At 47.6% G+C, this 24,442-nt stretch overlaps 3 protein-coding genes across 4 annotated transcripts; 1 reads left to right on the top strand and 2 right to left on the bottom strand.

The window, feature by feature from the left end:
- Positions 1-41: 41 nt before the first annotated feature.
- Positions 42-7,075, bottom strand: mcmbp (minichromosome maintenance complex binding protein). The gene is made up of 16 exons (XM_080507829.1): positions 6,902-7,075; positions 5,455-5,546; positions 5,215-5,355; positions 5,097-5,138; positions 4,923-5,012; positions 4,657-4,792; positions 4,328-4,476; positions 4,111-4,208; positions 3,841-4,013; positions 2,657-2,780; positions 2,463-2,580; positions 2,207-2,372; positions 1,976-2,109; positions 1,128-1,295; positions 949-1,037; positions 42-548 (listed from the first exon to the last, which is right to left on the bottom strand). The coding sequence occupies exons 1-16, from the start codon at positions 6,960-6,962 to the stop codon at positions 422-424; spliced, it is 1,908 nt and encodes a 635-aa protein (XP_080363955.1). The 5' UTR covers positions 6,963-7,075; the 3' UTR covers positions 42-421.
- Positions 7,076-7,522: 447 nt separating this feature from the next.
- Positions 7,523-14,424, top strand: sec23ip (SEC23 interacting protein). The gene is made up of 17 exons (XM_080507563.1): positions 7,523-7,657; positions 8,841-9,385; positions 9,460-9,661; positions 9,762-9,955; positions 10,046-10,135; positions 10,215-10,335; positions 10,468-10,557; positions 10,633-10,774; positions 11,575-11,783; positions 11,859-11,938; positions 12,017-12,193; positions 12,293-12,628; positions 12,718-12,873; positions 12,944-13,046; positions 13,730-13,912; positions 13,991-14,153; positions 14,285-14,424. Exons 1-17 carry the CDS (start codon positions 7,525-7,527, stop codon positions 14,364-14,366), a joined length of 3,006 nt encoding a protein of 1,001 aa, XP_080363689.1. The 5' UTR covers positions 7,523-7,524; the 3' UTR covers positions 14,367-14,424.
- A 36-nt stretch (positions 14,425-14,460) lies between these two features.
- On the bottom strand, positions 14,461-24,075 carry csgalnact2 (chondroitin sulfate N-acetylgalactosaminyltransferase 2). Of its 2 annotated transcripts, none has more exons than XM_080507565.1 (8): positions 23,936-24,015; positions 20,008-20,741; positions 19,687-19,903; positions 19,491-19,592; positions 19,201-19,379; positions 18,998-19,092; positions 18,803-18,884; positions 14,461-16,196 (listed from the first exon to the last, which is right to left on the bottom strand). In XM_080507565.1, the coding sequence occupies exons 2-8, from the start codon at positions 20,651-20,653 to the stop codon at positions 15,904-15,906; spliced, it is 1,614 nt and encodes a 537-aa protein (XP_080363691.1). In that variant the 5' UTR covers positions 20,654-20,741; positions 23,936-24,015; the 3' UTR covers positions 14,461-15,903. The 2 variants fall into 2 exon arrangements, with proteins under 2 accessions (XP_080363691.1, XP_080363690.1); XM_080507564.1 differs by having other exon boundaries at positions 14,462-16,196; positions 20,008-20,833; positions 23,936-24,075.
- Between the last annotated feature and the right edge of the window lie 367 nt (positions 24,076-24,442).

Genomic DNA, 24,442 nt, shown 5'->3' with positions numbered 1-24,442 from the left:
GAGATGCATTGTGACATTTATAATCATCCAGCACGCGCAAATAGAATTTATGACAGGAATTTTATGTCTAAAATATACATAAAGTAGAAAAACCCACACAGGAAAAATAATTGTCCATTTCCTTTACATTTAATGAAGTTAAAAAAAAAAAAAAAAAGTACTTTTGTAAACAAAACTTTTGGTCTGCAGCAGAAGTGAGAAGGCTGCTGCCATACAGTGCACGACGTGAATGAAACAAACTGACCCGCTACTGTACAAACGACCCGTCATATCATCAATCCTTTTAAGTGTGAGTGTGTCTAAATCCTAAATGCAACTCAGGACAGGAAGAAAGTTGGACAGCCGAACTTGTATGGCACACGGAAGAACTTCTTTACTTGTTTTAGGAACTGAGGAAAACAAACTCCGCCTGCCTGCCTGGTCACGGCTCGTTGCCGTTGACACACTTGTGCTGCTCCATCCGGCTCTTTCGCTGCATCTCGACGTGTTTGGCTCGGAGCCAGCCGTCTCTGGAGAGGGACGTCTGTCCCAGGCTGAGACACAGTAACCTGCAAGACACGGTCGGTCACCAAGGGGACGTACAGGCAGCCGGAAAGAGAAATCCTCTGGGTTTTAGTGGTCATTCTGGTAACGCTGTGTGGTATTTTTCACTGGAATGCGGGTGGCAAGTTTGCATATTTGCACCACAGACGGTGGTTCATATGGAGAGGTGGTCAAACTCGACAGGGTGAGGTCGGGGATTGGCAAGCTAACTCCAAAAAAATAAGTGATAATTCAAATTGAAATTAAATCCTCGATTTAAAACCACTTTAAGTTAAAAGTTCAGGTGTACCCTTGTCTGAAAAGCTTGTGTCTCACAAGTGGTCTGGTCAAACACCTGAAGTTGGGTTGCGGTCACTAACCCTAAGTAAATAACTTTCGGTCACGATCAATCCAGTCTCGGCTCACCTTGCCACCACAAGCATCCGGTGGAGATCCTCGGCTGAAACGCTCTGGGGGTCGTCCTTCCTCATATCTACAAAGTCGTCTTCAACCGCCTGGTGAAGGAAAACACACAAAGAGGTGAGGCACTGCCGGTCGATTCCGTTCACCTGTAATTCAGGGCCGAAGACGAGGGCCCGTCTCACCTTGGTCACTTCATCCGAGATGCTGTAGTCCAGCAGGCGAGCCGTGCTCAGGTACATCCGGAACTTGTTGAGCTGTGCCGAGGCCTGCGGGTGGAGGTGGACGCTCTCCAGATACTCGTCCAGCTGAGACGGAGTGACCTGGGTGTGCAGGTGTATCTGACTGTCAGACTGCGGAGAGGGAGGAGAGATTCTTGACATTGGGCCACAGGATATATATATATAAAAAAAAAAACAAGTTGTCTAACTTGTTTTGAAAGAAGTGAGGTGTTGCTACGCAGAAGTGTGCCGTCGGGTCGCAGGTTGGCACGTTCTCAAAAAGGACAGACGGGAGCAAAGCCTCAGGTGAGCCGACAATTGAAGCATCTGATCAGAGCGTCTGTCCAGCTGCTCGGCGGCCGACAGCTGCTCCATGTAAACACGGCCCGGCACCCCGGCACTTCTAGTCGGCCGTGGGCGTTGTTTACAGCGCGCTGCCCTTCACGGCGGGGCCGAGAGGTGGCCGAGCCTGACGCCTCTCCCCGGGATTGTTCCTGCGGCACACAGCTGCCGCCATAGCAACCCGGCCAGACCAACACACGAGAATAGCACGCGGCGCATTCCTCGGGCCGTTCGCAACGGAGCGAGACCCGGGGCCCACCAATGGGAGCGGAGTGGACAGCGTGACGCCGGCTGGAAACAACCTCCAGCGTCCGACACGGCTCCGTCTCAAGGGAGACCGCGAGGAAACCTAACCGCCGCGCCGGGAGGGAGGAAGGAGGGGAAGCTGGGAGGGGAGGGGGGAAGCTGGGAGGGATCCGTGGTGGGGTGGGTGGGGTGGGGAGGCGAGTTGCATCCTCTCTCGTCCTCACCGGCAGCAGCGATCGGCCCTCTGACGCGACGAGAACGTTAATATTGCAGGGGAATTCCATCTGATGGTAGTTAAAGTCATAATCCACCTTCTGCCAGGAGATCAGGTTGCCCAAGGCCGTGACGTTACGCACACCTGGAGCACAAAACACACAGAGGGGGAAGAAAAAAAGACCCAGCCCGGTTAGTGTCCCTTCTCAGCGGCGCCCCCCTGTGGAGCCCCGAGGCCTCACCTGTGGCGTCCAGCTGCCCCTGCTCCAGTTTGGTCTCGTCCAGGAAGAGCGACGTGTTGGTGGCCAGCTGCAGCGCTCCGCTCACCAGCCGGTTCGCCACGTAGTCCTTCTTGGGCACCAATCTCATCTGGTTCATGTTCTGGAGGGTCATGCCCAGGTAGAATGACTGCAGGGGAAGGGGGGGTGGAATCAAAAATCATTAGTCCCGTTTCCAAAAATAAAACCCCGAAATGCTCCAACTGACAAAATAACTGACTGAGGGCACGAGCTGCTGGATGATCTGGTAGAGGCGCTCCGTGTACGAGGAGACGGTGGGACAGCCGCTCAGGTTCAAGGTAAACTTGCCCAGCGGGAGAACGTCCCGCCTGCTGTACCTGCAAGAGCCGCACAGCCAATGACAACCCTTTCCTCCCCCCCCACCCGTTCGGGACGTTTTCTCGCTTAACTCACACGTTGGAAATGAGATGCAGGATGAGATACTCGGCGGCCAGAGCGTCTCCCAGGAGGACGTGAGTGAAGTACGCCAGCAGCTCCTCTCTCACTGAGGCCATCTCAGTCGAGCTCGGGGAGAAAGCTGAGGAGAGGCACAATCAGCACTTAAAGCACACATGCCTGCAGTCGCCATTGGGGGGGGGGCTTGTCCTAAAGGAGCTGCGGAGTGGAAACATCTGCCTCCAGAAAAGCTTTACGAGACAAATTAACTTTGATATAATAGAGGCTTTTTCTTTTCTTCTTCTTCTCCTCTTGCTTGGACGCACACAGCCAGAGGGCGTCACGCCGTCACCGCCACTTAAAACACACGCTCAAAATAGCTGCGTGCATGCTGCAGGAACACAGCGGACCAAAATGATCAATCTGATTACAACAAGTCACTTTAACTCGATTAAATTGACATTAAATGCCTCATTTAAACAAGTGTGATCGTACAAATCTGATCTAAAACAAGGTTTTTAACGTTGCTGGATTGTTGTTTAAAGGTTGATTATTGGCTTTATCGAGGAAAAACTAATGTTTCATTTAAAAAAAAACAAAAAAAAAAACAGGTTTCCAGCTCAAAGCTCAGATTCTTTTCTGGAGCACGTCCGGCAACACTGAACTGGCAGTGAGGTGAACAGGGATCAACTAAAAATCTGAACGTCTCTGGTTCAAAGCCAAACCCTGAAAGCATGTCCTGCCGCTGTTAATTCCAGGAATACCAAAAAAATACAGACGGTGATATGATATACCTTGTAGGTTTTCAATTTGAGTATGAGTGAATCAACACTTCCCATCTCATCCACGTCAGGCGTTTTAAATGTTGGAATGACTCGTCACGGCACATTTACTCACTGACCTCACGGCATCGGGCAGCTGACCCAGTGTTTACTCAGACTGTCCTCCCATGTGGGACGAGGACAAACTCGCACATCCAAACGCGTCGCTTGTTCAGCCCCCCCTGTCTCATCCAGGTAATATGACATCACGCTTGTCTTGCTTTCTATATTTGCACGAACGTCAGAACGCAGCCGGGGTGTTTCGCTGACTCGGCAAGCTGAAGGTGCGTCGAGGTGAGTTGGACTGGGCCTCTTAGTTCCAGTCAAAGAAAATCTGAAAACTTCCAAGACATTTCAAGCTGTTCCTCCATCTCTCCTTACCGGCACTGTTGTCCTGCGGGGTGGCCGGGGGCAACAGGGGGTTGTTGTGCGGCAGCGGCTTGGCGCAGAGCATGTGCAGGCGAGGGACGAGTGACGCCGGGGGGCAGTGGACCCGCTGCTCCTCGGCCGCCTCCGGGCCCTCCATCGGGTCCAGGAGCGAAGACGAAGCGTCCCTGCGCAACAGACGTCCGATAAGTAAGGAGCCGGCGGCTCACAGTCGCACGGAGGGGGGGGGGGGGGGGGGGGGGGGGGACGTGGCGCGCGTTTTACTTTTCGTCGGCCAGCGCGCTGAGCGCCGGGCTGACCGAGAGGATCCCGAACACCTCCAGCGTCTCGTTCAGCTTGAAGCCGTCCCAGTTCTCGTACACCTGCCAGCCACACACACACACACACACTGAAGCACCTGCTCACAGCTCTCTGAAGCCACAGCCAGATACTAATCCCAAGTTTGATCCTGGAAACGGCGCGACCGGAGAAGAAATCCCACCTTGACCATGCAGGCGGGGCCTCGTTCCCCCGGCAGCGGGAAGTTCAGGTCCACCTGCGACGACGCCGCCGCCGCCTGGCTGGGTGGAGCCTCCGTCTCCTGCCGCTTACAGTCGCCGTTCCCTTGTTCCGTCTGGCTGTGAGGACCTGCTGCCGTACCGAGAAAAAAACGAGTCGGTGTGTAAAGTTTAAGGCGCGAGACTTTAGCCGCCGACAGGCTGCTTCCTCCTGCCAACATGTCAAATGTCAGGACTTGGTTTTCTCTTTTGTTTTGGGTTCGTTTGAGAATCAGAAATCAACTCGGCTCCAAATGTCCACAGCGAATCTCACCGGTTTGCGGTTCCCTCTGCTTCTGTGGCTGCGTGTCCATGTCCTCGTCCCCGTCGTCCTCGTAGCTCCGTTTCTGTCGGCTGGGGACGTAGGAGGTGGAGGCCACCACTCTGGCCTGGCCGTCGCCGGCATACTTGTACAACGGAATTAAGGGAGACCAAATGCTCCTGTTGAGGCGAGTCTAGAAGGTATGTAGTTTACGTGTACGCTTTTGGAAGCAAGGAGTTTTGTTGGGGTTTTTTTTTTTTCTTACAAGGCAAGGATATTTCTTTCACCCAGGGATTCTCTCCAGGGACTGGGACGCAGTAGAAAGTCTGCCTCTCTGACGTCACGGTGTTCGGCGAGTTGAAAACCACCTGCGACGGAGACCAACCCCCCCGTTAATGAGCCATCTGAAGCCGAAGTGGACAGATTGAATGACCGAGCGGACGTGAACCTACCCCACATTCCGTCACGTCTCTGTACTTCCCACATCGCAGCACCTAACGGCGGTGAAATCAGACGTTTAATTGCACTGAACACAATATCCGTTCACACGGAGCAGGAGGCGGCACGTACTTTAGCCTTCGTGGTTGGATCCGCGGTCTCGTACGCTCCCATGTAGAACTCCGGGTCGAACATGTCCTGGATGAAACAGCGGAACTTCACCAGGCCGTTGGGCTTCAGGTAGTGCAGCGGGACGTCGTTCAGAGACGGGACCTGCACCCAAACTAGCGTGATCACAAAGTCCAAGCCGAGAGGCGCCAACATTCCCGGGGGGGGGGACGGGACACAACGATTTCAATACGCTGGCCTTACCAAGCTGTGAGCCTCCTTCTCCTTCAGCTGGTCTTTGAAAAACTCAACCGCATTCGCCTCCCACCCAGAGTTTGGGTTGTTCTGGGACGCAACTGGAAAATCAAACACGGGTTTCTGTTGGTCAACATCCTGCTCACAATCATGGCTTGGTTTGATCCAAAATACAAAAAAAAAAAAATCAAGCAATTTGTGGGGTGAAAGACAAATCGCTTAAGAAAAATAGTATCCAATAGATGCACACTTTTTTTATCCATTGTTTTATTTCACCGTTATTTTAGCAGGTGGGTCAATCGGGAAGCGGTTGTCATTTACAGGGACGAGCTGTAAATAGGCAGTGAGGACGAAGAGGCACAAAGAAACGCAGAGACAAGTAGAAACACATATAATCTTAAAAGAAAAACACGTGTTTACAAGGTTTACAGTGTCATTGTTTAAGAAACAAGTTGTCTAAGTAGCCCTGTGGTAGACTGTAACTCCTTAATGTAAATAGTGTTTCTTTTGGTTGATTTCATCGTTTATTTGCTTATATTATTCACCATTAAGCCTTGCATATGCTCATATTTAAAATTACTTGTTCAATTTCTCTCCCTTCTTGTATGATATTCAACTTCCCTCCTGTTTATTCTGTGTGGAGCAATGCTTATAGGAATTTCCCTCTGGTATTATAAAGTATTTCTATTCTATTTAAATCAATTCTAATCTATTGTATTGTGAAAAATGCTGGGGCAGGAGGATGAAACCACTAAAATAAGGTCCAAAACAGCTAAAAATGTAATGAAACGTTTGTCATCCTAAATTGTATTTGAAACTTCGCGAATGCAACAAACTTTAGAAAGGGTGTCAGCCTCATTTGAAGGGTTAGACATGTTTTTTTATGGGTTTTTTTTTTCATCTCCAGGTAAAATTGATTTTGTGGAAAATCACAAAAATGCCTTTTGAAGTCACACGTGTTTCTAAACCCCTGGAGGGTGTCTTCAGTATACAGACGCACATGAGAGCCACCTGCACCACCACGGCCAATGTTATTGACACATTTGTCTGCATGGTCCATTGTTTTAGACATGTAAGTGTTAAAGTTGCAGATTTTAAATGTAATCTAAACAAAGTAGCATTGCCTTGAGACTTACACAAAATATTCGTGTTTTTCTGCAACTCACTCAAAATAACATCTGAACTATGTTGTGGGATGATGCGCCAAGTTGTTGTGACTGTTTGTGCTTTTGTTTCTTAAAGATCCTTGAGTGGACAAAGGCTATTGTTTCTTCACTTTTAAAGCGTCTGAAGACACGTTCAAACTACTTGGTTGCAATAAAACAGACAATCGATGACTCCCTGAACAAAGTGTCGGATGGATCGTGACCAACGCTCCATGTGACGTGCATGGCAGCACGGTGAGTAGCTCGTGCGGCTAACGAAGCTCGGCTTCAACGGAGTTCCGGTGTCTTACCGAACATCCCTTCAACTACACCCAGAGGGTTGTCGATCCAGTCCTGGGTGGAGGGCATCATCAGTCTGGGCCAATCTGTCACAAGGAGGATAAAAACCAGACGGATTGCTCAGTAAAAACACTACTTTGATTACTTTCTGTTCACACACAGGTTCGTAGAAGTCAGGGCGGGAAATTTGCGTCACCGGCTTGTCGTGCGTGGTTCGTTCGTTTCGAGTACCGGGACAACCCGGAGCGCGGGGCTAAACGCTGATACTGACGCTGATAATCGATAAACGCCGATAATCGCTGTCACACGTTAAGCTAACGTTTATAATATTAAAAGGACAACATCTGTAGTTTTATTATTTTTACACATTTCAAAAGATTAAACTTGACAGAGTTCAGGTAGTCATCCCCGCCTGTAGGTGGCAGCAGTGAGGACGTTCACTTGTTATTTTTTCACGGCGAAAGTTCCTGCGTGGCTTTGACAGATCTATATACAGTCTGTCACACCGCCCTGCTACGTCATAAACGTGCGTGGACGATTTGAAGATCGGTGAAATCTATGACTGCCGGTCGGAGGAGTGAGCGTGCGCCGCCTGCCTGCTCCTGTAGTGGCTACGTGTAATTCTACGGGAAAAATGGCAGATAGAAAAAATAATAACCCCTCCAACACCGGCGCAAATTTACTGTTCAGCGGCGCCCCGGAGTTTAACTTCAACCTGCCCTTCATGCCAGTGAGTCAGGCCGGCGGCCCGGCGGTGCTGTCAGGAGGTGAGGTGGGACACGGAGCCGGGGACTGGAGCAACATTAGCCGGGGTCGTTAGCACTGCAGGCTAAAGCTACTTCAGTTCCGGTGCTGCAGTCAGCTGTTATCTGGTGAAAGATACACAAACTGTAGCTTCTGTTAACAAACCGCCTGACTAAGAAATGACCCGCGTGTTGGTCTGATGGTCTGACCATCATAACAGTCTGGTGGAAGTCTGGACATCAGCTGCATCCTTCATTCATCATCTGGAGTTATCCATCATTTTTTACATTTATATTTCAGAAACAAAAGTGCTACGGTTACAGTTATCTGCAGCCTGGCCTTAGATATTACTTTTAAAGATTACCAGTGTGACATTACCCTATTTCCATAGCTGACCACTGAACTACCAAATCAAAACAAACCATTTTAGAAGTGTTACAGTATTGTACAGGCTTTATGTTGCTGTGTGCTCGGAAATATATATATGTTTTGATATGGTTTTGAAATAGTGACCATCACATAAAGTTAATCCTGGTGTCAAATTTGACCATGTCCACTTCCACAATGTCAAATTGACCAGATGAAGCACAAAACAACAACACATTTCAGCACTTCAAGTTGTTATAATGACAAATTTGTAACTACATGTGATAGTGAAGCAGATCAAACCACATTTCTTGACAAATTAATGCCGATTCACTGGATCTTTCCCAACATCTTATCATTATTGAATCAAACTGCTTTCGAAGGGACGCTGACTGGAAGAAATGGGCTTCTTAAACGCTCACAGCAATCGCTTGACATGCTCCTTGCCAATCTCTCTGCTCTCTAGTTGTCTTATTTGTACGACCTTGAGATCTTCCTTCTATATTGCTATTTATGTACATTCTCAATGTTTTCTATATAAATCTTTTGGCACAAACTGATCCATGGATAATATCATGGACACATTTTGCCTCCCAACATTCAAAACATTTAATAGCATAATGAAAATTCAGTATATCCCTCTGTTTTTTTGGGTTTTTTTTTTACATCTCTCTTCAACTGATAATAGAATATTATTAGTGGATTAGTTTGGCCCCTGGTTACTGAGATAGAGGGCGTGACTCCTTTCACCTGATTGGCTGAATCACCCTGTATTCTCCAGTGTTCCAGCGTTCAGTGTAGAAATATTAAAGCCTCACGCACGTTTTGATGTCCCGTCAGATGATTCCACTGATGTTGGTGAAGAAGACAGTTTCCTCGGTCAGACCTCTGGGAACGGGCCGCCGCCCTCCACGTTTAGCTACTTCTCCAGTCCCGTGACCAGCGGCGACCCGTTCGCCTCCATCGGCCAGCCGCCATGCCCTCCCCCGGCGCCGTCTGCGGCTCCGACGATGACGACGACGGGGCCCGCGTCTGTTCCCAGCAGCGTCGGCATGGCCGCTCCGCCGCCCCCTCTCTCGCAAATGAACCCCGCTCCCCCGGCATTCGGGGGCTCGGTTTTCCAGAGCCCCATGGGGCGTCACACTCCGCCACCGGCCACGATGACGCCGCCGCCCCCACAGATGCAGCCGCAGAGTCACAACCCGTACCGACACACCCCCTCCAGCAGCAGAGCGAACCCCTATATTGCAGCTCCAGAGGTCCTGCCGCCGCCGCCGCAGCCGCACACGCCTCAGCAGCAGCAGCATCATCATCAGCAGCAGAACCCGTACTCTCTCAGCTCCCCCCCCCAGGCTTTCTCAATGACAGGACCCACATTCACAAAGGTACATGGAAAACCTGTCTGGTGTCGTCGTGTTGTTTAAGTTATTGGGCTAAAAATTCATTTCCTGTCTTCCAGCCTCCCACACACATTCAAGGGCCTCCACCTCCGGCCGGCGCCGCCTGCGCCGTCGTTCCTGCCGGTCCCATGATGCAATACACCAACCTGTACGAGGCAGTGCAGCCTCATTGGTTCTTCTGCAAACAGGTGGAGTCGAAGAACGTCTGGCTTCCGTTCAGCATCATCGACTCCCTTCAGCTTGAAGAAACGTACAACTCGGGTATAAAACTTGCACACACACTTCGAATGTTGCTCACTGAAACCCGAGCGTCTCGCCTCATACACAGACAATCTGCTCCATCTGTCTCTTGTCCTCCCAGTTCAACCAGACCCTGAAAATGTGATCGTACGTACGGACGGAGGCCGTTACGACGTGCAGCTCTACGACCGAATGCGGACGTCGGTATTCTGGGAGGAGGATCCGACGGAGGTGCGGCGCTGCAGCTGGTTCTACAAGGGAGACACGGACAGTCGCTTCGTCCCTTATTCGGAGGAGTTTAGCGACAAGCTGGAGGTTTGTCTTTACTGAGGATCCAAAACGTCGTTGTGGCGCCGCTTGATGAAACTGATGCTTGCATTTCCCACACATGTTCCTTCGGTTCAGGCGGAATACAAGAAAGCCGTGTCGACAAACCAGTGGCACCGCAGGCTGGAGTTCCCTTCAGGAGAAACCATCGTCATGCACAATCCAAAGGTAAAGGGAGTTGTTTGACGTTGACGTTTTGGTCATGGCTGCAGGGGGGACTCGGTATCGACGCGTGTTGCTCCTGCAGGTCATCGTGCAGTTCCAGCCCTCCTCCCTGCCGGACGAGTGGGGCACAACCCAAGACGGGCAGACCAGACCCCGGGTGGTGAAGCGAGGCATCGATGACGATCACGATGAAGTGCCCGACGGTACTCAGCCACGATCCTTTTAAGGGAATGTTAAATTAGATTTGGTTGCGGCTTAGTTTCTTCATTTTAGCTCTGGACGTTGAGGTGGGTGACGAGGGCAGTAACATTCCCATCCTGCGCCATTTCCTTTAGGCGAGCTAGCCACGGTGGATCATCTGGTCTTCATGGTCCACGGCATCGGCCCCGTGTGCGACCTGCGGTTCAGGAGCATGGTGGAGTGTGGTGAGTGTCTCCGGCGTGGAAGGGCGAGGGCGGCGTGGAGCGAACCGGACCCGATCCAGTGTCTTGTCCTTTCAGTGGACGACTTTCGCAACGTGTCCCTGAAGCTGCTGCAGAGCCACTACAGGAAGTCCGTGGACGAGCACAAGATCAGCCGGGTGGAGTTCCTGCCGGTCCAGTGGCACACGGCTCTGCACGGAGACGCCACGGGCGTAGACAGGTGAGGCCTGGCTCACAGTGGAGACGCGGGTTTGGCGCTAATTATATCAGTGATGTCATTCTGAGCACAATAGAAATACTTTACTTGATGTTATTACAGTAAGAGTCAGTCGTACAACTGGAAACTAATTATGCTGTTCATCTTGGTGTCAGTGACGGTCATGGATTTATTTTTAATCTCTGTGAACCGTGTCGGTACGAGATCTTTTCCAACACTCATGATACATGGTCTTCATATTAAATGAAACATAAACGCATGCACTCTGGTTTTAGGCTGATAGTTATTTCTTCTTGGTTGTTATCTAAGTGTGGTACTGACATCCGGGTCGATTCAAAGTTTCAAACCGGAAATGCAGTAATAGTCTTATCACATGCGAATCATAAACTAGGACATTGTTCATTCATGTGAAAAGGCGAGTGGATTTACCTCAATCATCCAGAATTTGAAAGTGTGGTGACAAAAAAAAACAAACAAACAGTTTTTTGAACAAATGACACATAAAAATCTGAATTTAGAAAAGGTTTGAAAGGAGATCTGATGTGTGCTGGTTTGAAAATAGCAACAATCTTAAAGCCGTGGTTCAGACTTGGGTAAACAGCATTTGACACTCATTTGTTTTCAGCTGGCTTTAACGTCTGGCAGCAGGACGGGGCCCGTGGTTCCACTGCAAAACATGTCATCCTCCTTCTTCCAAGTGCATAAACAGTTTTTATGTGATAAAGGAGCTGCAGTGGATAACAGCACAGGACATTTCCCTCCAGACACTTTACGCAGCACATAATGCTTGTTTGTGTTCGTAGGCGGATAAAGAAGATCACCTTGCCCAGCACTGGACGTCTGCGGCACTTCACAAACGAGACGCTGTTAGATGTGCTCTTCTACAACAGTCCCACTTACTGCCAGACCATAATGGATGCCGTTGCATTAGAGATTAACCGCCTCCACGCACTGTTTATGGAGCGGAACCCAGACTACAGGGGAGGAATATCAGTGGCTGGACACAGCTTGGGTAATGAAGCACTTCAGCTCCTCTGGTTTAGGTTATAGACGCCATCGTTTTAATGTATTCCCTCTGTATCTGCAGGTTCCCTCATCCTCTTCGACCTGCTTTCAAATCAGAAAAACGCCTCCGCTGCACCGGTTCCTAACGGAGATGCCACGCAGGTCCAACACCAGTTTGTTTGAAGATTTTGAAGTCATTGTCCTCAAAGTGATTCGACGCTAAACTGTTTGTTATTCCAGGTGGCCGCTCCCCTCACACAGGCAACCCCAGCCGCCGCCGCCACGCCTCCAGCTGCGGAGGAGCAGCCCAAAGAGGACGGCGAGGAGTTCCAGGATTTGTCTGCAATGCTGCAACATTTGGGCCTCTCTGAGTACGAGAGCACCTTTGACGAGGAAAAGATCGACGTTGAATCTTTTGTAAGACGAAAAAGTCGCCTCTGCTTCTTAAAACGAAGATGATTCGATGAAACGTTTGGTTTTTTTTATATATAAAAGTGTGTCACGTCCACGTTTCAGCTCATGTGCACAGTGGATGACCTGAAGGAGATGGGAATCCCGCTGGGTCCCCGGAAAAAGATCGCCAAGTTTGTGAAAGACCGAGTGGCCAAGCAGGCAAGTTTGTCTCCCGGGTTCATGAAAAGTTCCTCGCCAGGCCTCCATATAGCCTCACCTCCGTTTTCACGTCCGCAGGCGGCTCAGGAGAAGAAAGAAGCACTGAAGGAGGTCGGCCTCCCGCCGCCGCCGCCGCCTGCTGAAGTCCTCTCCGATTCCTCCGTGAAGAAGCTCCCGGTGGGCAAAACCGTCTCGTCCGTCCACGTCGACTACAACTGCTTCGAAGTTGGAACCGGACAGGTGAACAAATGCGACGGAGTCGAGGACGGAACCTCTCACACTGAACCCGACGTGACCCTTTCACCCACGCTTCTGTCCTCGTCCCCAAGGTGTCCGTGGTCTATCACACTCTGGACTTCGAGCCGGTGAATTTCTTTGCGTTGGGATCTCCCATCGGCATGTTTCTGACCGTCCGAGGCCTGGAGAAGATCGAGGAGACGTACCAGCTGCCCACCTGCAAGGGATTCTTCAATATTTATCACCCGGTATGCAGCAGGCAGAATTATAATCACTCCCCGACGTGCAGTTCAACCTAATCAATAACTTTTCTTTCAGTTGGACCCAGTAGCCTACAGGATGGAACCCATGATATTACCAGACTTGGACCTGAAGCCTGTTTTGGTTCCGCATCACAAAGGAAGAAAGAGACTTCATCTCGGTACGGCCATTATGCAATACGTGCTTTTGAAACCTTTTTTTCAGTATTTCCTCTAATATGGAATTCCACTCATCCTTCAGTCCACTTTTGAAACCAGTACGTTGCTACTGACATCCATGACTTGAGAAAAACCAAACCTTTTGATCTGCACCAATAAGCTTAAGATAAATTTCCTCCTTTATCGCCACATTTTGTTTTCTTGTTTTGTTCTTTGTCATTCAGAAACGTTTGAACCGAGTTATTGCCATTAAGTAAACAGCTTGATGATGCAGCCAATAAGTCTGTAAAAAGCCTTGAGCGTATAATGCTGTTAACACATTAGTTGTGATTTTGCGCCGTTTCAGCAACGCTACAGTCGACGGACTTGATATTTTTAAAGTGGGACAAACTCTACTAACACTACGCATCTACAGATGAGCTTAGAATACGTTTTATTCTGGTGCGCTGCAGTCAGATCTCTGGAATAATGCTATAAAACTGCTGTGGCGCAACGGAGACAAAAGCCTCAACAGAGTAGTTTCATTCTATCAGGGGAGCGTCTCTGATGCCTCAAGGCTGCTCATGCCGGTCATTTTTCCCTCCCGTCTGGTCGTACTTTGTACTGGAATGTCGGAAGCCATTTCATGCCTCGCGTTTGATCGGCCACACGTGTGGGGAAAGTTTAAAGTGGCCGTGTCTCTCAGAGCTGAAGGAGAGTCTGTCCCGGATGGGCTCGGACCTGAAGCACGGCTTCATCAGCTCCCTGAGGAGCGCCTGGCAGACGCTGAACGACTTCGCCCGCGCCCACACCTCCACCGCCCAGCTGCAGGCGCAGCTGGCCATGGTGGCCAATCAGATCGAAGAGCAGGAGAAGCAGGAGGCAGAGGGTGAGTGATCGAGACCCCCCCCACACCACTTCAGTCTTGTGGTTCATGAGACCGACCAGCTTTGTCCCCCCCCCACAGAGCACAAGTATCCCGAGAGCCCCGAGCCGCCGAGAGACGAGGAGCCCCAGGTGAAGGTCGGGATGCTGAACGGAGGGAATCGCATCGACTACGTCCTGCAGGAGAAGCCCATCGAGAGCTTCAACGAGTACTTGTTCGCGCTCCAGAGTCACCTCTGCTACTGGTACGACGAGCCTCCGTCAGAATCCACAGCCCGTTTAACACGTCAACGGCTTCTTCCCGTCGAATTAAGAGAAACGGGTCGGTCGACAATGAAACTATCGGAGTTCTCATCAACCTGTGTTGTTTTTCCAGGGAGTCTGAAGACACGGCTCTGCTCATCCTCAAAGAGATCTACAAGATGACGGGAATCCATCCAGAACAAATGACACATTAACAAAATGAAGACAAACTCTGAAACCTTCTCATCAGGTTTATTTCCTCTCACTTCTCCTGGATTTTGATCATTTTATATTTTCTCCCCCCCCCCCCCTCTTTATTTTCTATTAATGTAGTTTACTGTATACAGATGAATAATACAGTTGTATTATACCATTTGTCTTAAATTAAGAATCGTACAAATGAGCTAGTGCATTTACAGACACTCGACACGTCTGATCGTACATTTTTTTTTTTTTTTTATAGCATAAATTATAGAACTGGTCAAGTTTAATGATTAGAACATATATAATCGGATGAAAGTGTAACAGAAGTAATGACACAGGAGCAGAGGATGCCGCCTTCTGGAAGTTTTATTTCATGGCCAAAATTTTAAAAATAAATCGTTACTTTGCTCACGTTTTCCTTCCGTCACGAGTCGTTTGTGAACTGCTGAGAAGAAGAAGACGTGTAACACTCCCCCCCCCCCCGCGCGCGGCACGGAGACATTGAGGCTATCTACAATACTCGAGGAAAAAGAAACAATGGATTGAAAAGAACGACGACGCGAGATCAAAACACTCTTTCCCGCTCTGCGAGCGTCCCGACAGCTGGAATGTCCTCTCAGCGCGAGAGTGGCAATAAAGTGAACAAACGCGACAGGTGTTAACAGCTTTCAGAACACGTAGGCACATATGACGACCGTACTCAACGTCCATGTATGGAACATAATATTTACAAAGGCGACTGCAACATTCAATCTCAGTCCAGTATCAGGAATCGTAGTGCTCCGCGTATGAGTGACGGCTGGTTTATTCTAAAGAGAATAATACTGGTCCACGCAGACCTGATATCGTAGCGCCGCATGCTAGTAGCATATTGCTGCTTATTCGACAACTTGCTTCTCTTACCTGGAAGCCATTATTACAACATTAAAATAAACATCACAAAATAAACAATAAGGTCCCTTTTTATAACCATGCTGCCAGCCTCGGAAATCTATAAATAAGCGTTGGGGGGGGGGGGGGGGGGGGTGGAACATGGCTGGTACGTGTCCTGCAATCAATGAATGCTTGTTAAACTGCTTTAAAAAGTTAGGAATCAATAGAAACTTTGGAGCTCTTGTCCAACATGAGGAAGTGCAGCTTTGTACTCGTAATGTTGTTCTTTAATTATGTAGTTGTATTTTTGTTGCACATCAAAAGGCTTTTTGAAGCCCAGACAGCCGGACGTCTTGGACGAAGTGGGCGTTTTCTTAGCTTTGGGCTACAAGTCGTTACCAACATGCTGGACGACTTGAGGTTTTGAAACGCAAGACGAGATGCCCTCAAGACTTTGTGCATCTCGAAAGCCTTTCTTCAGTACACGTCAAATATTACGACTTTGTGTCCTGGCGGCTGGAGCTCCTCGATAAGACTCGCACCGGGCTGTGAAGTTTCACATTGATCATTTTTCTCATACATTCATTTGTCTACAGCTGTGCGGTAAAAATGCAGGAGGATCCGTGTAAACATGTCTTTGCTGTAGTGCGTCGGAACCACGTCCGGTAACCCCGCTCAGTCTGCCGACTTGTTCTTGGACTTGAAGGCCTGTTTGCGCAGGTGAGCCTCGATCTCCTCGCGGAAAACCAGCATGCCCAGGTGGGAGTGGGACGCCTCGTTCATGGCCTTGGACTGAATGCACATGCGGTACTGCTCCGGCGTCAGCTCGTCCGCACAGTGCTTCTTATGCCACATGTGGAACAGGCCCGACACCGGCGTCCGGATCACGATCAGGGCGCTCCGGAGATACTTCCTGTACAGGTGGACGTCTTCCACACCCCAGCCCTTGACTTCCAGATCAAAACCACCTGAATAGAATTCAAATCTGTTAGTGAGACGTTACAGTACGAATACCGTATTTTCTGCCCTATAAGGCGCACCGGGTTATAAGGCGCACCTACAATGATTGACATAATTTACAACTTCATTCATATATAAGGCGCACCGCCCTATAAGGCGCATGGAATAGACCAGTGGTCAGCAACATCTATAGCTCAAAGCCATTAGGTTACATTTTCCACTGATTCTAACACCCAGAGAGGTGCACATGCTTTATTTCAATAGTCTACCTGCAGCCTATGCCAGGAGGACACTACACACAAAACCTTCTTCACTACTGGTTGACAACTTACAACTACCGGTAATAATAATAATAATAATAAACTAAACTACATGAACTAAGCAACAAAAACACAACACAACACAATTATTACCGACACCACAAACCAAATATAACCCACAATAATTGCATTTAAAACACCACAAACAGCTGCAATGAATTATGGGAGTTTCTATCGGCTGCACTGAGGAGCTCAGGTTGAATTTGTCGCTGCAAGGCATGATGTCCCATCATGCCTTGCAGCGACAAATTCATGTTTTGTGTTGTTGGAGGTTATTGTGGCTCGTTGTTGGGCTTGGTGTTGTGTTGATTGTGTTTATGCTGTGTTTTTGTTCCCCAGTTTAGGGAGTAATTATTTCATCTAGTTTATTTTGGTTTGTTAGAATGTTGGTGTGCAACCATGAGTGATTAAGGTGTTGTGCGGAGTGTCGTCCGCTCTGATGATCCGGATGCGAAGTTAGAGTTGTCAAAATAAAAGCTTCTGGTTGTTCAGCTGTCAAATAGCAGTCTTGAGTAGAACAATCGTCCATATATAAGGCGCACCGGGCTATAAGGCGCATTGGCAGCTTTTGAGAAAATTTGAGGTATTTAGGTGCGCCTTATAGGGCGGAAAATACGGTAGGTAGAATACTCAAATCGAATATATTAAAAAAGAACAAAAAATAGACCTTAGACATCCAAACTTAAATTAGGATGTGCAAATTCACATACAACGGAATATAACTTAGAAATACTTCTTCACATTCATTCTCATTTCTTGCATAATATTGTTAAAGGATCTTTGACTTTAGTTTAAATCTTTTAATCGGGTATTTATGTGAAGAGTAGGATCGGTGGACAAAAACACTGAGTGCGAGTGGCAGAAGTGTCACCCGACTGCAAGAAGTTACTTCAACAAAAGTAACAGAGTACATGAGTTACTGCATTGCTCTGATAATGAGGCCACGTGTCAAATCGTAAAAGGTCGAGCATTGAATGAAAATACCAAACGCTCGTTTTAAACGTGATGAAATCCTGGTTCAGGGTTATGCCACTGGACGTTTTATGAGCATCTACATGGAAATGTAACTTTTTGAGCTTGGAATGGGAGTAGAGGTGGAGGAAACTGATCACGCCGACTTTACAGTCACTATTTCTTTAGACACAAGGTAAGTTGTAATTCTCTAGGTTACCAACAACACTCCACTCCTAAAGTATTGAAACGGTGAGGCCGACCACTTCATTCTCGCTGCAGACAGACACAATTTGGATTCAATTTGAGGAAAAGCCGACAGAAAAAACAGCGGACGGTTTGGTCAAAGCTGTCTAAGATATGTGTATAATGACCATCACTGCTTGTTTACGGTCTAATTTTGTCCAAATTCATATATTTTTGGCAAAAATATAGCAAATTATCGGCTTGAGTGCACAACTTGGAACTGACCTCCGGTTTGTATTACGCCCAGCAACGAGCAATGTGGTAGAAACGCTTTGAAAGGCGGTCTCTGATTGGTTGGTATTTCTCTGATTCATCCTGGTGTGTTCCAATGTCGGGGCAGAGCAGGAGGAAGTCGGACACATCTTTCCAAAATGCTGAGAGTAAATTCTATCTGCAGAATCCACACAGGTGGGACTAAATCTCTGAACCCACGATGGATCTAACTTTTCTTTTCCAAAATGCTGACACACGTTTGGATAACTGCACATCGTTCATGCTCTTCATTGAATAATAAAAGATTTTTTGCTGTGAAAATGCTGATTTTGATATAGATATTGACAATCATGAGCAATGAAACGAAGCCACTACCTTAAAAGAATGACTTTTTAACAAAAGCAAGAAGGCAGTAAGACCAGTAAGGTCTCTCTCTGCCCGTTTTAACAGATAACCTCAAACTATACTTGTACAATCTGGAGTATTTGTGAGTTTCATCACTAGTCGATAAAGACATACCCGTTACTCTCATGTGCTTAGAACACAAACGAGTGGAGTCAGACACAAGGTGCCACCTTCAGAACTGAATCTTAACGTTGCCTCATGACGGATTTTGTTTTCAGTTAGGAAACACAAAGGACAAATGGTTTTCTTGGTGGTTAATCCGTCTTGTAAAGTGCAAGAATTCAATGTGATATGTAGTATCAAACTTTAAAATACACACACTCAAACAGCACAAAGCCTGCACAGTTTGAATGCTATTGCACCTCACTGGATTCTGTTTTTACTGATATTTGGTACGCCATCACAGCTTTCTTCAACTTCAGCAAAGCCATTTCAGAATGGCTTTGCTGCTTATTGTCAAAGAGGGACCCGGTGCTTACCGATATTTAGGAAATCGGAGCGATACTGACACGTCATTCCAAACCCAAAGTCCCTCCAGAACCCAGCATCCTTCTTGTGAATCTGTGAGAGCAGAAGATCACGTCAAACTATGAACAACAAGCCTGGAATAATGGATGGAGCCAACTCTCATCTATTAAACATCAAAGACCAATGTGATCTTAAGCACGGCTTACAAGTTGGAGTTCGACAGGTGGAGGCGCCTCCAGATTGGCGTGGACGATGTCGGGATTGTAGAGGCTGAACACCACAGGGTAGAAGACTTTCTTGTCTGCCCAACAGAATCAGCACATTCACAGACCTTTAGCCAACAACAGCCACAGACCAAATACAACAAGTCTGATTATAAAAATTAATAAAATAATAAATAAAAGCCTACTCGGAGAAGCCTGGAGACGGCACGTGTTGAGGAAGTCCAGATTAAAATGGATGTCCACGTCACAGAAAAACATCAGCACGTCGCCTTTTTTCCAAGCGTGAGCGCCAACGTCTAAACCTCGACCCCGAGAGAACTCCTCGTTCACTGGGATCAGCGTGAAATTGGAGAAATTCTCCTCCCTGTGAAGCGACAAGCCCATTACGGCCAAGGGTTTAAAAAAATAAATAAATAAAAATGACGTTTGGAAACGTGGACACGGCCGGATCAGATCGAACGTTCCAGTAACAAACCTCGCCATCTTTGCTAAAGATGAAGTCACCTCCTCCAGGCCCGGCGATCCAAAATAAACCACAGTGAGGTGAATCCGTTTGTCCTGCTGTATGCACACCTCCCTAAAAAACAAAACAAAAAACAAAACTCTGTGAACCTCACTAGAAGCCAACGACCAACCCATTGGACATGCTCGGTCATGTCGATCAAGCTCACCTGAAGTTTTGCAAGAACTGGGTGAAAGTGTCGACCCTGCCCGACAGCGGCACGATGATGTTGATGATCACCTCGGCCGTTTCGACAGACATGCTCCTAACCTTCATCAACGGGCCGAACGGCCTGAAGAGCGTGACGTGGCGGAAGCTGTTGGAATCCTCTTTGGCAAAGAAAAGCTCGTAGAGGGTCCCTTTGTCTCGCTCTGTCCGGTACAGTCCTGCGGAGACACAACACAACGCTCCACTGTGAAAAAGAAAGAAAGAAAAAAAAAATTCTATCGGTGATAAACTCCTCGGTCGGCCGCGCGGTCGTGCGTCTTACCCTCGGTGAAGTGGCTGTCCAAGTAGGTCGTTCTCTGCATGTCGTCCGCCACTCCGTCCTCCTCGTCTGGGTTGTTGATGATGTCCAGCGCCGCCTCCAGGACCTCCACCAGCTCGTCTCGCCGGTCCTTGCGCACCGGCTTCTCCTCGGGGTGGCGCGTCAGCCCCATCTCCATCTGGTACACCTTGGAGGAGGTGAAGCTCTCGAACGGCACCAGGGCGTACTCGCTGGGCAGCCGCGCCCCCGTGCTGACCTCGGCCTTGTCGATCTGAGAGTGCAGGAACTCCAGCAGGTCCCCCGGCTCCTGGTCTTTGGGCTCCACCAGGTCCTGCAAGCCCAGCAGCTCCTTCTTGTCCTGGAGGAGCTTCAGCTTCTCGCCCATTTCCTGAAGCTCCTGCTTGAGCTGCGCGATCTGGCGCTTGAGGCTGGTGGCGCGGTTGAGGTGGCGCTCGTCCTGCTCCTGCAGCAGGGTCAGGTAGTACTCCTTCCCGTAGGAGTCGCCCACCGAGCCGGACAGCGTCAGGCTGACGTCCGCCGGCGAGCCGCACTCCAGCAGGTACAGGAACAGCAACAGCACCAGCAGCAGGAGGAGGCCCAGGAAGAACCAGCGGAGCCGGCCGTGGAGTAGCAACCCCCGCCGGGCCATCGCGCTCTCATACAAGCTAGCGCTGGCAAGACGGCATTCCCTTTCCCCCGCCGCTCACATCAGTCACACCAAGCTTCTGCACGTCGCCCTAGAGACCGGGACGGCCACGTGGGTCATTTTAGAGTCACGAGCCGGGTGTTTACACACATTGGTTGTTTATCAGTCTCTGTGACGAATTACCTGGAATCCACAATAAGAGAAAGAAAAACACTTCAGCCACAAACAATGCATACTCAACACATTGTGAAGAAGATGATCATCAGATGATTAGAAGATCGACATTTATTTTCTGAACGAAGTAAAGCGGTCTTTAGGGAACGCTGCAAAGAATATGGCTCATTTATAACATCATGTTCTTTGTTTACATTCATATTTAGGAACAGAATCTGGTGAATGAAGTCGTCTTAATGCAGAGACGTTCATTGGTCCTTTATTGAACTGCTGACTTTGTCAGTGTTCCTGAGTGTCATCAACACTGGACACAATAGTTTTATCATCTTATTTTAGTATCGTCAGTGTGAGTAAAGTTATACGACCTCATCACTCCAACATTGATCAACATGTACGACTTTATATTGGATACGAGGTGTAAAATGTCTCATCAGGAGAACGATAGAACATAGAATAGTCAGAGTAGAGTGAAGCTGGTGAAGCAATGGAAGGTGGAGAAACTGATGAAGCTCAGTTCAGGTCTTAAATTCATTAGTAAAGGATTAACTCCTAACAAAGTTAACATTGCATGAGCATGTATACATGTTGTTAGGTGAAGTCGGTCTATTTGACCATCTATTGTTTTACTTAAGGTTTTAGCAAGAGGCATAACATTAGGAAGTATAATTATATAATGTTATAACAGCATGTTTGCATTTTAATCATCTGATATTCAAAAGTGAATCTTTTTTTAAGAATAATTATTCCTCTTGTTTTTTTTATGTAAGAAAGTTGTTACTGAAAAAAAAACCAGTTCATTTGACAGACAACCAAAGTAAATGCATTTTATCTTACCACAATCAAAACATATTAAATTGTGCACCCAAGTGTGATACTACATTTGTCTTTGTGCCACTGAAATATTTACTTTGCTAGTTAGTGTGCAGTCCCGTGATGACAATCGCACTTTGCTTAACACTCGAGTCATTTTATTGTGGAGAAAGTGGGAGAACCGGCTTTTCTGAGTTGTTTGTGATGTCATTAATTTTTGACATTTCTGGTTAAATGAGTCACAGGTCTGTCAGGTTTCCAATATGTGCCACCCCAAATGATAAACTCATTCCTACGCCCTTAAATGAAAGCTCTCTATCTATAATGTCATGACTAGTTATATGAATCCATTGTTCAATAGGTTCAGTTTGATGTTGACAGAGACTGGAGGGGTTGGGGGAGCTAGCGCACAGTGGCTAGCTCGCAGCCAAACAACAGCAGAGAGGAGAAAAGCTGGTGGGCGACATTTATCAAGCTGCAACACGCTGCTGTGCACCGCTTTCCTCTTCTCTTCACACTAAAAGGGAGTCCCGCAGGACCAAACCAGAGTGTACAATGTCATTCAATCATTATTTTGTGACTTAAATTGAAAGAAAGAAATATTATATTTCTTCACGTCAGAATCAAGTGGAATTGTATGTGGAATTGTATATTTTATTGATAAGAGCACTAATACCCTCAGTAACGATACTGCGTTATGCATGTTTGAGCATAATGTATTTTAAGAAAGCCACTGGATTTCAAACAACAAAGAATGAATCCAAGTTAATTTAATAGGAAGATATAGTTTCAAAGTGAAACAAGGCATAGCGTTTCAAATACTAGGCTTAATAATAGGCTTCTGGTTATCACTTTACTGCGACTACATAGAGGAGGGCTACACCTATATAGCATTTTGTGAGCGCCTGCCCTTCTGTCCAATTCTGCTCAATTGAATCTTAAAGGTCATGTTTTATCCCATCCCGACCCGCTCTCGCCGGTGTAAATCTGTCTCCAGCAGCTGGAATGAAAAAGCAGCAAGACTCCTGAACCCAAACAGCCATAGCCTGCGTAACAAGCTCAGCACAACATAAATGTCTTCATAAGTTATCGCCTGACAGAAAGTATGGCATTCATCCTGTGTGGCACGAAGTCACAGCAATATTCCCGAGGGCTTAATCGGGTATTTCTGATCCTGATTTCTTTGTCGCGTGAACAAATGGATCTGCCCCAACACATCTTGGTGCACATGGAAACTCAGCAGAGAAGAGAGCAACCTGTCAGAAAGCCATATTAACACACCACTTTCTGTGACAACCGCTGGCACAAAATTTGGCTGCTGCTGTCAAACTGTCTAAAAAGAGGAACAAGTGGTTTGGGGAAACAAAAAACCCCAATTTGCTGTGTATAATTCAACCATTGTTCTAAAAGTAATACCCCGCAAGGCGTTTCATTCAGTTCCTTCAATGTTATTTGTATACTGCCAAATACAACAGTTTCATTTCAAGGCACTTTTATAGAGGAACTTTTCCCACATGAGCAGGCATGAGAATGAAATGAAAAAAAAAAAAAATTTAGAAGAAGAAACCTGCAGAACCAGCCTCAGATCTGAGGACTTCCTGCTTTTCAGGTCTGGACGAGGGGGACGACAGACAGATTGTTTGGATGCTAATATAATAATATAATCATTCCACACGAAGTGATGTCAATGATAAAAAAAAAAAAATACCACTCTTGACAGATCTGTTGTAAGATGTGACAATTCAGCAGTGTGGTTTGTGTGTGAGAATGACAACACAAAACAAAGCATGGGCTGTTGTTGGGAGTTTTTCATTACGTATGTTTCACATGCAAACACACGAAGCGACTCAGCCAAGTGTTTCCACGGCTGTTTGGACTGGCGGCGAACCAGAAAAAAATCAAGCTCGTTAGTCAACATTGATGACTAACGATGGTGCTGACGGCTTTGGGGTGGATGTATTTTATTGGTTTCTAGGTATCAGTATCGGAATGTGAAATAGGACTTGCCTGCACTGTTTCAGACGGTAATTGTCCGCTTTGAGGCCAATTTCTGCTCGTTAGCAGGTCTTCGTTTCCTTTCTGTTGACAACGTGATTAAAAGCGTCTGGGCGAAAGTCGCCCGTTTTATATATATTTTTGGAGGGGAGTTTCGTGAGCCCTCATTGTGAAACATCCGCAGCGGATCTGGACGTCGATACGAGGCTAGCTTAGCGACGCTCGCTGCTACAATCCGCTCACTGCTTTTCTGCTCACGTCGCGGACTCGCTGGTCGCCCGGAGGAAAACACGGAGGTTTACTCACCGTCTCTGGCCTCTGTTCATCCCTGTCCCGGCTCACAGCGGCGGCTCTCGGCGCCAGAGGAGCGGCTCAGGCTGCTTCTGCTGTGAAATGCCACGGCGCAAAGAGAAAAGAGTAGGCTGGATTCTACTTCCGGTTCCAACTGTCCAATCAGAGCAGAGCTGAGGAGGGTCGTCATCAAACACGCTGAACCCCCAGGGTTCATAATAAAGACGCTTTATTCAATTCAAGCTTCTGTTATTTTACATGTTTAGTATTTACAAGTAGTTAAAAACTAGTTTGATTACTTTCGCACTGAATTTGTTGGGTTTTTCTGTTTTCTCTGTTAAAAGCACCTCGAGTTAACATCTGTGGTGCAATATAAACAAAGTTGAACTGAACTGAACTGAACTGAACTGAATTGGATTGAAATGAATGTTGCGATAAAACACTGCGTGTAAATGTTATAGTTTGTGGCCTGTATATTGATTGCACTTTTTTTGTTTAGCTACATAGTAAGTCAAGACAAAT

Source organism: Blennius ocellaris (genome assembly GCF_963422515.1).
Source record: "Blennius ocellaris genome assembly, chromosome: 13".
In the NCBI taxonomy this organism is placed as follows: domain Eukaryota; kingdom Metazoa; phylum Chordata; class Actinopteri; order Blenniiformes; family Blenniidae; genus Blennius; species Blennius ocellaris.
Note: the sequence above shows the minus strand (reverse complement) of the source record. Positions and strands in the feature narration are given on the sequence as shown.